The 14,200-nt window shown below is 43.9% G+C and overlaps 1 protein-coding gene across 4 annotated transcripts in view; it reads left to right on the forward strand.

Moving 5' to 3' along the window:
• Nucleotides 1–14,200, forward strand: part of PLCB2 (phospholipase C beta 2) — a 48,031-nt gene that overhangs the window by 26,195 nt on the left and 7,636 nt on the right. For all 4 annotated transcript variants that reach the window (XR_014883277.1, XM_085223810.1, XM_085223811.1 and 1 more), the window contains 16 exon segments: nt 189–346; nt 1,947–2,029; nt 2,276–2,360; nt 3,760–3,931; nt 5,757–5,854; nt 6,581–6,677; nt 6,765–6,849; nt 7,277–7,401; nt 8,436–8,590; nt 9,057–9,221; nt 10,369–10,468; nt 10,732–10,836; nt 11,355–11,443; nt 11,837–11,933; nt 12,810–12,863; nt 13,879–14,089. Coding sequence is in view for 3 of the 4 variants with exons in the window: in XM_085223810.1 (XP_085079936.1) it covers nt 189–346; nt 1,947–2,029; nt 2,276–2,360; nt 3,760–3,931; nt 5,757–5,854; nt 6,581–6,677; nt 6,765–6,849; nt 7,277–7,401; nt 8,436–8,590; nt 9,057–9,221; nt 10,369–10,468; nt 10,732–10,836; nt 11,355–11,443; nt 11,837–11,933; nt 12,810–12,863; nt 13,879–14,089 (1,879 nt within the window). In the remaining variant the exon portion in view is untranslated.

The following is a 14,200-nucleotide window of genomic DNA, read 5'->3' on the forward strand; positions in this document are numbered from 1 at the left end:
GATGATTCCACCCTCTCCCTGGGCTGCCTGTGCCAATGCTTCACTACTCTTTTTGAGAACATTTTTTTCATAATATCCAACATATTGTCATTCTGCTCAAAGACAGCGGAGTTTATGCTCTGCTTTATGCAGAAAGTGCCCCACGTAAATAGCTAAAACTGAGCCTCCCTCCTTGTACTCTCCTCCAGCTGGCCAGTTTTCTGGTATCTCATCTCCCGAAATGTACCGTCAGACACTGCTAGCTGGGTGTCGCTGTGTGGAGCTGGACTGCTGGAAGGGCCGTCCCCCAGATGAGGAGCCCATCATCACTCACGGATTCACCATGACAACTGAAATCCTCTTCAAGGTGCAGGAGTCTTCTCCACACATTTGCTCTTGCTTGGCTTTAGACTGATCTCCATTCAAGTTCACTGACTGACAGTCAAACATATGGGCAAAGATGTTTGAAAGAGAGAGATTCATGGCAAGATGACAAGTGAATGAATGTGTAGATAGAATGAAAGATGAGCAAATGTGCAAGAGGTTGGAGTTTGTGTACATTGGAGGTGGAGGACCGTGACAAGTGGATGAGGATAAATGAATGATGGGAATGCAGGTAGTCAAGTAGAAGTGATGGAGAGAGAATTGATGCAGAATTGTGTAGCATGATGGATGTATGGACAGAAAATTGCATGAGAATTTTACAGATGGTGCAAGTCAGACAAACAATCAAGGTGGCTTTTAGAAAACAAACATTTGAAGCAAGTTTATCTTCTTACAGTTTGTGTGCTTTACAGCCTCAGATGGAAGTGCTTTGGAGGAATAGATTTTAATTACTTCCCAATTACATGTCTATTCGGTGGAGCAACTGCCCTCTAGCATGCTGAGCAGACAGCTTCCCTGAGGGTTTAGCTCCTAGGCTTCTGAAGCACAGTTCAAAGCCTTGAAAATGTATGGTGTTCATCCACAAAAGTTACAAACAGCTTGCAGGTTAAAAATCAATGCACCACTCTTATTTTTCTGCTCTCATGTACACAGCAGCTGCCAACAGGAGGGCACTTTTTCTTCATTTTAAAGTTCTTTATTCATATTCCATATCTTTCCCCAGTTCCAACACTTCACAAGTACTAAAATATTTCTTCTGGGGGAAAAACACCAGATCCTTAGTAACAATTGGAGGTATTGTCATTTTCAGCATCAGTAATTTCCCATATCCTATAATAGCACTGCTGCTTTTTGCACAGCAGTTCGCTACAGATAGGAAAAGTAATGACAGCCATAGTTACTGTAATTGCAGAGTTCTGCTAAGGCATGCAACTGTATCTCAAGGAAATTATAACCTGCTACTACTCTTCCAAACCTGGCAGGTTTCTTGGACACAGTCCAAGTGGTCCATGGAGGAGCTGAATTTTGGGGTTAGCAGGGGGTTGTTTTATTTGCTTGGGGAATTCTTTTTTAAGGGGGTTGCTCACATTGAGGTCCTGGTGCTAGACCTGGCCTCACCATCTAATCTGGAGCCCATGTACACTGTGTAAAGTTAGTGCACAAACACACTAGACTAAAGGCTGGGAGGTAATTGTGAAGGAGCAAATGACACTTCCTTACCATGTCAATAAGCAGCAGTGGGAAGAAAATAGTAGAAAGTTTGTGGAGTTTAACAGGGATTTGGAGAGAATATGATTTTATTTTTTTTCTCTACGTTATTAATGCTGAGAATGTTTCTATGGTATTTGCATTGGAAATGTTAGCACTGCTGGTGAGTGAACATTCCATATTTCTCTGCTGCTAGATAGGAGCATGTTGTGAGCAGGTGAAATGATAGGAAGTTGGGCAGCTTCAGCGGCAGGTGTAAATTGTCAGTCTGACTGATCACTGTGGAGATCTGAAACATGGGGAGGGATCAGTTTCATGGGGAGATCAGATCTGTTATTAACGAGTGCTGGTCTCTGTGGTGTTCCCTCCTTCAGGATGCAATTGAGGCCATTGCAGAAAGTGCTTTCAAAACATCTCTTTACCCTGTCATCCTCTCTTTTGAGAACCACGTGGACTCGTGAGTATCTGGTGACTGTGGGGACACAATGTGGGAGGATTGTGTTCTCTGTTGTCCAGAGCAGAACAGGCAAGGGCTGCTTGATTTGAAATGAGTTCCTGTGTTGACATGAAACACTGTTAGGGATTTTTGTGGCAATTGTAAATTGGTGAAGATTTATGGATCTCAGAATAGTTGCTCATGCTAGCCTCTGGATTTGGGCATCTGTTTTCCTGTTCACTCCTGCTTTATCTCTTTGTTTATTAGGCCCAAGCAGCAGGCAAAGATGGCTGAGTACTGCCGAACCATATTTGGAGATATGCTGCTGACAGAGCCTCTGGAGAAATACCCAGTAAGTGGGAGCTGGGGAAGGAGGCTGAAGAACCTGGTTAGGGGAGAGGTCTTTCTGAAAAAAAGTGGTTCCTGATGCCAGGAGGTGCCACAGGAGATATAAGGACAGTGACAAAAAGAGGTAAATGAGCTCAGTACATAGGGGTGAGCAACCTGACAAGTGGAGGGATGACTTCTCAGTCGCAGGGCTTTTCCTGAGCACTTGTCAGACCTTGCTCTTAATGCTCCATCCCTTCAGTGACTTTGGAAACTGAACTCTAGGTGGCCAAGCTGTACCCATTGCACCAAGATGAGTCAGTATATTTTCATACATGATACTGTTTCAAAGGTGTCTGCCAGCACTTGCTTTGGAAAGAAGCAAGAGCAAGGGCTTAGTAGCATTTCAGGCTCTTCCAACCAATGCTTCTAAATTCCTGTTTCCATCCTGAAAATAACCCCCCTTGGGGGCATGTCAGTGACATGCATTACTGTGTGCTCTGAATAGCTGAGTAAAACTCCTGTTCTGCTTGAACTGAGATGACAGCTTACTTGTGCAATTATGTATTTTTGTGGGGATGGTGACATTTTTGGTGAACCCTATGCACACCACTCATTCAGCGGCCTTATGAATGGACACTGATTTACAAATCATGGGCAGTGCTTGTGTTCTGCAGGGAATGAAGCAATTTCCTTTTGTTAAATAGTAGAAGGGGAGCTAAAACACCTGGTCCAAGCATCTGACTTTTAACACTGAGATAAACAGAGCTGAAAACAAACAGGGAGCAGTTTGTGGACAGTTGCCCACAGTCCAGACCCATGTATTTGCCCAGACAATGGGGAGAAACAGTTCAGAGCTTTAGCTAAATTATTAATAGGTCTGTTGGTATCTTATGGAGAGTGTAGGTCTAGAAGCAGAGTCTGAGTCACACATCCTCATGTGACACGCACAAAGCGTCCGCCTTTGGGATTTTTATTTTTTTTTTCTTTCAAATCAGCCTTAGGCAGAGAGTTTAAAAATGGCCTGATTGCTGATCTGGTGCTCTGGGATTATGAGAGAAGTGGGTGGAATGTGAATGCCTGAGTTGTGTGGATGGCTCCAGGACATGTGGATGGTTTTTCAGCTGTAGCGTAGGATGCGTGGCTAGAGACAGCATGACGTGCACAGGCAGTAGAGCTTGAAAAGACTGAGAGGTGTAAAATGCTGGTCTGAAAGTGACATCAGGAAGGTGAAGACTTAGGAAAAAATCTGCACAGACATAGTGGAATGTGCCTGTAGGTGGAGAAATTGAAGTATGCAGTGGGTGAGAGTTGTTTCCATGTACCAGTAAGTGGCCAGAGGAGCTGTACTAGGAGAGACAGGACAGCTGGGGGTCTAAATTGTACCTTTGTGAAGAAAGTTCATTGTGAAGTTTCTGTTGCAGCTGAAGCCAGGAGTTCCTCTGCCAAGTCCTAAGGATCTCTTAGGGAAAATCCTAATTAAGAACAAAAAGAAACAGTTTGTATCTGAGAAGAGGCAGAGTTCTATGAAGAAGGGAAAGAACGTGGAACCAGAAATCATTGAGCAGCCAGCTTTTACCGATGCTGAAGATACTGGTATGTCCAAGGGGTAAATGGGACTAGTACATCTAGATGAGCAAGTCTGGCCTACTAGGGACTTTCCAAATTTCCTGATACTAGCTCTAGGCAAGACAATACTAGTCATCAATTCAGGCACCTCAAGAAGAAACTAAATCTTCCAAATATTTTCGGACACTGTTCTGACTAATAAGAAGCAAGCAACTTAATTCCCTCCCCATTAGTGAACTCTGCTGCCTAATCTGAGACTTATGTCTGCATGAGTTAGTAATTACTAGATACACACTGACTGTTGGTTTGATGGAAGGAGATTTTTTTTTATTTTTTTATTTTTTACCACTAGTAGCTCACTGATAACAACAAATTTACCATGGCATGGTTAATAAAAGCATATAATGGTTTGGGATGAAGATATCTTAAAGATCATCTAGTTCCAACCCCTGCCCACAGCAGGGACCTTCCCACTAGATCTGGCTGCCTGGGGCCTCATCCAACCTGTGGGTCTATGCCCTTCTTTGTGCTGAACACAGCACTGCAAGTGGGGCTTCATAACAGCAGAGTAGAGGGGCAGGATCACTTCCCTCATCCTGCTGGCCACGCTTCTTTCAGTGCAACCCAGTGTACAGTTGGTCTTCTGGGCTGCAAGATTGGTGGCATCAGCAAAATTGCTGGGAGTGCACTCAATCCTGTTGTCCATGTCACCAGCAAAGATTTAAGTGGTACTCGTCCAAGTACTGACCCCTGAGGGTCACACCTGTCACTGGTCACTTTGACATTGAGTCATTGACCACAACTCTCTAAATGGGACTGCCCAGCCAGTTCCTTATCCACACTGATAGTGGTCAGACCATCAAATCCATGCCTTTTCAATTTAGAGACAAGGACATTGTGCCCATTACTCTTCCCTTATCCACCAACTCTGTGACCTAGAAGGCCCTCGGGTTTGTCAGTCATGATTTGCCCTTATTAGTGAAGTCATGTTGGCTGCCACCAGTCACCTCTCTATTTTCCATGTGCTTTAGCATTGTTTCCAGGAGGATCTGCTCCAAGACCTGGCTGGGCACAGAGATGGGACTGACTAGCCTATAGTTCCTCAGGTCTTCCTATATTTGTCCATTTCTAAAAATTGAGGTTATGTTTCCCCTTTTCCAGAAAGTGGGAACTTCATCAGACTGCCACAACTTTTGAAATACAGTGGCTTAGTAACTTCATCTGCCACTTCCCTCAGGACCCTCAGATGCATCTCATCAGCTCCCACGGACTTGTATATTTTCAGGTTCCTCAGATGGTTTCAAACCGTCTCCTACAGAGGGTGGTTCTTCATTCTCCCAGTCTCTCCTCATTGGCCCTCACCTTGAGGTTCTTGAAGGTTCATAGAACATTCAGTCCCTAATTTCCTCCCATCCTTCACCTCCTACTGTTTCAAGGCTTAGGGAACCTGTGGTAGAAGAGTGACACAGTTCCTGGTATCCAGTGATGCAGAACCTGGCACATCAGGTTTAGGTGATGAGTGCCGCTACAGAGGAGCTGGGAATCAGACATTCAGTCCCACAAATGTGTGCCACCTTGGTGAGGAGAACAGAATTGTGATTGTCACTCCTGTGGTGTGGTGGAAGCTTGTAGGAAGGGGTCTTGAATCTGTTAGTCCAGAGTTTGGCCTTTTACTACTTGTATTTGGCTAATAAAATGATACAGTTCCTCCACTCTTGTTCCTTTGCGACATGCTTGGGAGGTTTTGCAAAGCTCTTCACTGCTAGCAGTCAGAGCTGCAGGCTGTGTGAGCAGCCACAGAGTTTTGTCTTCATGTTCTGATAAGCACTACTGATGTGGGCTGCATGCTTAGTCTGGGCAGGTGATGTGGCTGAGGAAGAACCAGAGGAAGAGGATGATCAGCTAGGAAACCTGGATGAAGAGGAAATAAAAAAGATGCAGTCAGATGAGGTACTGTTATTGTTGTCTGTTCCTTTTCTGTTTTGTTTTTTGCTTTTGTTTTATTCTGGCCTCCAATTTTCTCTGGAGACTCGCTATTCTGAATGGAGATTAATATCGAAGTGCAAAGGGGAGTGAACCGTACTATGACAGCTTTCCTTCCTCCATGCAATATGACATTTCTCTTATTCAGTTTTTCCTGCAAAAGTTGTGACAAACATAGAGGCTGTAGCAGAAGAGGCATTATTTCTGAATCTGACTTTGGTATTCTGCATGATTTGGAGGTAACTCTCTGCCCTCAGGGTGTTTGGAGCAGCTTAGCCTTAGTCTGATAAAAGTTGTTATAGAAACATGAAGTGCTGCTGCTGAAAGGAAAGCAGCAGATCAGCACTGCCTTGAATAGAGAAGATCCATTTCCCTTTTCCTTCTCTCTAGAGTCAATCAGAGAAGAGGGCAAACAATGTCCCAGGTTTGTCCCAGAGTCCATACTTTGAGAGGTTATAGAGGTCCTGGACTTCTTATGAACTGGTACCTTCCAGCATATCTAGTTTTTGCCATGCTACCCAGAAACTCAGTGTGCCTCCAACAAAGCTGCTTACAATGTAATTGTAGGATCAGGAAGCCAAAGAAACAGGTGTGCTTTGGCCAGGGCAGCCCAGATGTGTTTTGTTTCATCTCTAGAAAAAGTCTCTTCATCTTTCTTCTCTTGTATTTTGTTGCATTTCTTTTCCTGTCCAGGGCACTGCTGGTTTGGAAGTGACAGCGTATGAGGAAATGTCCAGCCTCGTTAATTACATACAGCCCATCAAATTTGACTCCTTTGAAGTCTCTGCCCGTAAGTCAATCTCTCATCAGTCCCCACACACACAATGGGGGCTTGGTGCACCTTTCTCCTAAACACTTTCTTGTCTTCTCTTTCTAGAGAAGAACCGGAGTTACGTCATTTCTTCCTTCACTGAGCTGAAGGCTTATGATCTGCTGACCAAGTTCCCTATGCAGTTTGTAGAGTATCCTTTTGGCAATGTTTGCCCCCTGTAGTTGGTTGTATAAAGTGTGGGAGCTCAACTGAAACTTGGGCTAAGGCTAAGGTGCAATCAACTGAATTCTGGTTTCAGGATGTGGTAAACCCTTCATCACAGGTATAAAGCGTGCAGGTGTTTGAGATGTGCAAGCTGCCAGGGTAGCTTGGGCTGCTCACAGAGATTCTTGACAGTAGGCATCCTGCAGTAGAAAAAGGCAAAGCTGTCAGATGTTTACTCTTAAACAGGAAGGGATGTAGGAAAGGAGCGTGTTGTTGCCCCTGCTTCTCTTTCTTCTTTAGAAGACTCTGAGTCTTCATAGGAAAGCCTAAATGACTCTTAAATCTGAATTCATGAGCTAGCACCAGGGTGCACAAGGAGTGCTCCAGTTTGGGTTCCGATAGAGCAATTGTAGATACAACAAACGCCAGATGAGCCGGATTTACCCCAAAGGCACCCGGATGGACTCCTCGAATTACATGCCCCAGATGTTCTGGAACGTTGGCTGTCAGATGGTGGCACTGAACTTCCAGACCATGGGTGAGTGTTGCATTGTCCTCCAGCTTCTCAGTGGGTGAGGCCGTGTGCTCATGTTCATTGTCTCTTCCTTCCCTGCTATTTTCTATCACTGCTGTTCCCCTGTATGTGTTTGTTCTGCACACCTTGTTCCCAAAGTGTTGCTCTTCTCTGAGTCTCTCACAGACCAACAGCACTTTTCTGGGTCCAGCACAATCCAGGCATGCAGAGCCTGTAATGCCTGTCCTACACGTTTATATGCTTACACATGTGCACAGGCTTGCTGTCATCCAATATCTGGATACTATCTCTGCCTGGTTTGTAATATGATGTCAGAGTAAATAACTTGTCTGAAGGCACCAGGAGCTCCTGCATCCTCTTTCCTACAAGGCAGCAGGCATAGCTCCATCTGGCCACAGGACCAGCCTGTCTGTGCTGTTATTTCCAGTACACTGATCTGAGCAGGGAAGAAAGACCATTTCTTGCTGCACAACCAGCATAAGAGGAGGCAAAGAAAAGCCTTCAGATAACACTGCTTTTTACCATTTTCACTATCTCATGTACGGAGTACATGTAGGAGACTGGCTTATAGGATCAATAGGAGGAAAAAAAATAAAAGTGACTTAAAAAGGGAAAGTGAGAGATTGGTTTTGAAGAGGATATCGTACTGAAGACAGGTGCCAAAACCATAAGCCACTGTTAGTAAGACAAGAAGTGTCAGAGGAGAGGAGCCAGAAAATGACAGAAAGAAGGAGTGGAGAGATTCAGGCAACAATTTGCCTCACACCCACAACAGCAGGTACTTCTTAAAGTATTTAATTTAGTTCTACCCATGATTTATGGCACAATCATAAGCAAACCACTTTACCTTTCTCATAATAGCTGCTGTAATATTTTTCCCTGTAGGGTGCTGAGAGATTTAATTAGTTTTTGAAAGGGCTTTGTGAGTCTTTGGCTAGCATGAGCTGTAGAAGTACAACACCTCTCAGCTCACTGAGAGCCACCTGATTAGATTCCACAGCAGTTTTGCTTATTGCTTTCCTCTCTTTGTACCTCAGATGTTCCCATGCAGCAGAACATGGCTCTGTTTGAGTTCAATGGCCAGTGTGGCTATCTGCTCAAGCACGAATTCATGCGGCGTCCAGACAAGCAATTTGACCCTTTCTCAGTGGACCGCATTGATGTGGTGGTGGCAAGCACAGTGTCTGTCACGGCAAGTACAACCCTGGGTGCTCTTCCTCCTCTGACAGCCATTTGCTGGCACTATGTATATAAACAGTGTGTGTGATCCCTCTATTTATTACCCAGTGGGGTTCTTAGTGGCAAATGAACCCAGGTCCCTGGGTCCATTTCTCCTGTGGGAGAAATGTGTTTCCATGGCAACTCCCCACCTTTTTGCTATTTCAAATTAATCATAATCACATGAGAATGGAAAATTAGCATCTGCCACACAGAAGGAAGCCAAGGCTATGATGCTGGGGAGGGAGGAGGTTGGAGGAAGCGTTGGTGCAAGAAACAGGGGTGAAGAAAAGGTAAAAGAAAAGCCTACTGTGGATTGGAAGCTGCAGCAAAAAAGATTATTTGGAGCTGGAGAGAGACTTAAGGATGAAGGTGTGGGTGGGTTTTTTTTGTTTTATTCTTTTCAGCAGTTGCTAATTAATGTTTTTGTTTGCTCATAGATACTTTCTGGTCAGTTCCTCTCAGACCGCAGTGTGAAGACATATGTGGAAGTGGAGCTGTTTGGGTTGCCAAGGGACACGAAGCGCAAATACAGAACCAAACTGACCTCCACTGCCAATTCCATAAATCCTGTTTGGAAAGAAGAACCTTTTGTTTTTGAAAAGGTAAGGAACAGTTTTGTAATGATTTGGACTGACATCAGGAGGGACTCCCTTCTGGAGAGCTCAATTGTGGCTTTAGACAGACCAAGAGTGCTGCACCTGAGATAATACCCAAACGATACCCAAAACAACTCTCCACAGAGATTTCTTTGTACAGATACGGGGCAGCTGGGAACATTTCTGGAAATAACAGGTATCAAAAATCTCTGATGAGATGGTGATGCACTTCAGACTGAATTCACTAATCAGATTTGAAGACTTCAAGCATAAGGAAGTAGAAAGAAACTGTGGTTAAATTGTCAATGAGAAGCAAGCATGCTGGGCAAGTAATCGGACCAGCAAGAGGTTTTCAGCTGTGCCGGATTACAGAAGGCTGCCCTGTTTGTCTGCCAGAATTCAGTGGCCACTAATCTCCAGCTATGGGCTATGGGGAGATTAAGTCGAAAGTGATAGTAAGGTCTGGCTTTTCTGCAGTTAAAAGAAAGATACATTATAAATTCAGCTCTGCCAAAGCACACTGTGAGATAGCAGATATTTTCAGCCTACTTGGGATGTGCTAGATAAATATTATCCTCATTTCAGAAAATGCTTTTCAGGCTACGTTTTTGACAGACTAATTTTTAGTTCATTTCATGACAGAAGAAAATGGGAGAGGATGATGAAACAGCCCTTATGGCAAAGTTACTGTGCTTGCTAAATTATCTTTCCAAACTCATTTCCTTCTTTGGTGAATTGCTTTGTGGGAGTGTTGGTTTGGAGGGCTTATTGCACAGCTTTTTCTTTAGTTAGCCTGCCTTCCTCTGATCCCTTGCAGTGTCTCTTCTGAGAAGCCTGTGTTCGATGGAGTTTTTGTAACTTCAGTTATGCTCATGACAAACTGCAGCCTTAATTTACAAGATTTGGAAACAGGCAATGGCTTCTCTGGAGAGATGTCCCTGTTCATTGCAGGGGATTTGGACTAGATGACCTTTAAAGGTCCCTTCCAACTCAAACAATTCTATGATTCTATGAGACAACGTTGTTTTGTTGGAAGGAGGAAAGAGTGAAGTTGTGCTCAGTGAAGACAATCCCAATGCTGTTAGGGAACAGAACTTAGGTGTCTTACTCTGTGTTGTTTTGTGTTTTGTTTTGTTGTTGTTTTTTTCCCTAGATCGTGATGCCTGAGCTGGCATCACTCAAAATTGTGGCTTTTGAGGAAGGAGGGAAGTTCATTGGTCACCGTGTCATTCCCATTATTGCAGTGCACTCAGGTAGGTTTTGTGGAAATCCCTTCCTCTTTTGTAATCTTAAGATGTATCCATTTGAACATCTGCATGTTTTCCATCTATGCCTGTTGCGTGGAATATCACCTGTAGGCAGTGGAGCCTTCAGATTCATCCGATTATAGCCTTGCTTTAACACCATACGTATTCACCATGCTCTCCTGCAGACAGAGGCTTCATTTTACTGTTGGAGCACACAGACAAGAAGGGAAAGATTGTGTTAGCTCATCTCTTCTGCTTTCTGCTTTCAGGCTATCACCATGTTTGTCTCCGCAGTGAAAGTAACATGCCACTCACCATGCCCTCTCTATTTGTGTACCTGGAAGTAAAGGATTACGTCCCTGATGCCTGGGCAGGTAGTATGCTTCAGAACGTGCCTGGGGTTTTGTCCAAACTGCAATCTAGAAGCAATTTTCCAGTCTCTTCCTTTAAAAAAGGAACGGCCAAACACAGAGAAATGAGGAAAACACCCCTCTGGAGATATTAACAGAAAAACTTTCTAACAATCATGAACAAAGCCAAGTAGGATGTCATGGCAACTGCCACAGAACTTCTTGTGAATACTGTGGTTTTGACTGTAGGCACCTTGTGTTTACTCTCTTTCTCTGTATTCATATAAATGAGCCTTGTTCATGGGTGGAAATGCTGGGAAAAACTGATGGTTTTAACACAGATTCTTTAAAAAGATTGGGTTAACGTAGCATTGGATGAGGGTTGGAACAGGAGCTGTGCAAGTTGACAGTCAGCCTGGCTTGTTATAAGCAGAGAATACAAGATAACTCTTCTCCACAATTTTCTACCTTATGGAGAAAGGAAACCAGAGAGTGCTCAGTGTTATTTGGTAATCCAAGCAAGACTTCCTTTTTGTTTCTAGATCTGACTATTGCTCTCTCCAACCCAATTAAGTTCTTCAATCTGCAAGAAAAGAGATCAGTTAATCTAAAAGATGGCTCAGAGGTGGAGGTAAGTTTTCCCAAATTCTGCCATTGTCTCTAAAATGTGCTGCATGGAATTGATCTGAAATAACAGAGGGGATTGTCAAAGGGCTCCCCACTGTCCTGGAGCAAGGCTGTCCATTACAAGCCTATGTGTTGCATCTAGCCAGAGGCAGGCAGAGGACTGCCTTGGGTATAGAACTGGAATGTGTCAGAGACTAATAGTACTTTCTCTAAGCTATGAGTAGTTAACAGCATTGCCAGCAAAGAGGGAAACTTAGCTTTGTGGCATACAGAGATCAACAATGGAGAAAGCACACAAGAGCTTTCTGTGTGTTGTTGCTTTCATTTATTTCATTTCCTAATGTCCGTCTCCAATTCCATTTGCTATCCTTTGATTTACCTCTGATCTTTGTTGTAGAGGCCTGACATGCAGAGGAACTTTTCATTTCCTGAAAATAATGGGATACCAGAATCCACCAGGATATTCAGCACTCCTTTTGCAAACGGGCCTGCAGGTAAAGCCAGAGCTGTGGGATGAACTTAGAGAAGGGGAAGCCAGGCACACATGTGGCTGGAAAAAGATAGTGCTGGAAGATGAAGATCCTTGGTAACAGGATCAGAACTTCTTGAACCAATTTACCAACTTACATTCTGGTGCTTGTCATTAATGTCAAAAGTTGTGTGTATGCTTTGGCTATTGTGGTTGGAATGGATGTGACACATACACTGCTTTTACTCTGCAGTGGAAATGTAAGATCTGGCATGGTCCTATCCCTTAACGCTTCTCTGCTCTTCAGCTCTTTGTTGTTCAAGGGTCTCTTTTGTAGATCACTGTTCCTTCTGACATTTTAAGTGTGTTCTCCCTGAAAATTCTGTGCCTTGTGAAACTGTGCTTATACAGAACTTTCATATAATGCTTGGGAGCTGTAAAGACTGGTAGTTTTATTCACCAGCTCAGATGTGAAAACTAGACTCATAAATAAGAGTTGAAAAAAAGTTAATGGATTTCCTTGAACAGGAGGGAAAATCTCTTGCATTTATTACTACAGCAGAAAGCATTTATTACTCTGTTCCAATAAGATGTAGCAGAGAAAGATCTCGTGACATTGTTTGTTCCTCTCATATGGGCACCTTCTTGACCTTGCAAAACAAGATAACCAACAGACGTGACAGATGTCTGTGAAAGTGCCAGAAGGGACATTCCTTGAACCTACACTTAGTCCAAAGTGATTGACAGAGTCATTCAAGTTAGGTAAAAGCACATCTCCAACCATGCACTTAAGATTCACTCATTCTGTTCTAATTTATAATATTGATGAGCTCTCCACTGTCCATTTTCATCTCAAAGCTCCAAGATGAAACATTGACAGGAACCTCTTTTGTCATTTTAGGAGCAGCAGCTCTGGTCAAGGATGGAAACATGAAGGAAGTGACACAGCTTCCAGGTAATTTCCTTCATGCAGTTTGTGTGGGCTGAGGTCTTGTCAGGTCCCTTGCTGTCCAACTCCTGTCTGGGACAATGCTGAAACCTGCTTGCAAGTTAAAGAAGAACCTACTCAAGGGTAAACTTGTTGCCCTCAGGCCATGGTGCCAAATAACTGCTCTGTGCAACAAGTTTTGTTTGGTTGGTTTTTTTTAAAGTTACTCCTAAACAAATACAGTAAATATACCCTCTGGCAAGAGACATCACATAATATGGAAGCGCAGTGGGCTTTGATTTGAAAGACCAGACTTGCTGACCAAGAGACTTGCAGTTGAGCTGTACACTTGAGTGTCCTCACTAGGAGCATTTAGTAAGAACTTGACCCCCATTTGCAGACACACCCTCAAAGTTCAGTTAGTTTTTGCACATTTGAAGCCAAAAGTAAAAGTGACTTCCCCTGCGAAGATAATTCTCTGTGGCTTTTTTGCTAGATAACCACATCTGAAGCCAGTCAGTAGGCTTGCTGCTGCCAGATAACAAGTTCTCTAGCAGTTCACACTACTTTCCATTATCTTCGCTGGCCTAGGGAAGACCTTTCACTCATTCCTTACAACTGAATCCAGCTGTTACAACTGGAAGAGCTGACAGCTTTTGTCACTGTCACCTGACTTTGCAAAAAAAAAAAAAAAAAAAAAAAAAGTCATGAAATAACAAAGCTCTTCCCTTCTAATTAGAGCTGCCAGCTAGCTTAGTGCTTGGGCTGCCTTTGGGATGCTTACGACTGTGGTAAAGGAGGCAAGACCTGAGAAGGACGTAAGGGTACATTACTCCATTGTGTTCCTCTGGGCAAAATACCAAAAGGCAATTCTTCTGGCTGTTCTCAAGGCAGGCAGCCAGCAGGTGGGGAGCTGAACTGGATGGATGCAATGCTGAAAAGAGAGAGGGAAAGCTGCATGAAGGCAGCATTGAAAAAAAAAATCTCTGACCCCAAGAGGCATCACAGCAGGGTGAGAAAACAGCCTCTGTTTGTATTGCAGAGCCTCAGACAGCCAGCCTTGCAGAACTGCAGCAGATGAAGCTGTTCCTGAAGCTGCTGAAGAAGCAGGAGAAAGAGCTGAAGGAGCTGGAGCGGAAGGGAAGTAAACGGAGAGAAGAGTTGCTACAGAAATACTCTGTTCTCTTTTTGGAACCTGTCTACCCCAGAGGCAAAAAAAGATCCATGCACTCCAGGAAAACCCAGAAGAAGAGGTAAATATGGCAAAGGGTCCTCTGGCCTGTGGAGCACTTCCTCAGACCAAAGCATAGGGATTTCTCAGATGAACAAAGGCAAGCAATGCGGTGCAGGCCTCTGTGTCTCAC

Source organism: Meleagris gallopavo, chromosome 5 (genome assembly GCF_905368555.1).
Source record: "Meleagris gallopavo chromosome 5, MGAL_WU_HG_1.1, whole genome shotgun sequence".
Lineage (NCBI taxonomy): Eukaryota > Metazoa > Chordata > Aves > Galliformes > Phasianidae > Meleagris > Meleagris gallopavo.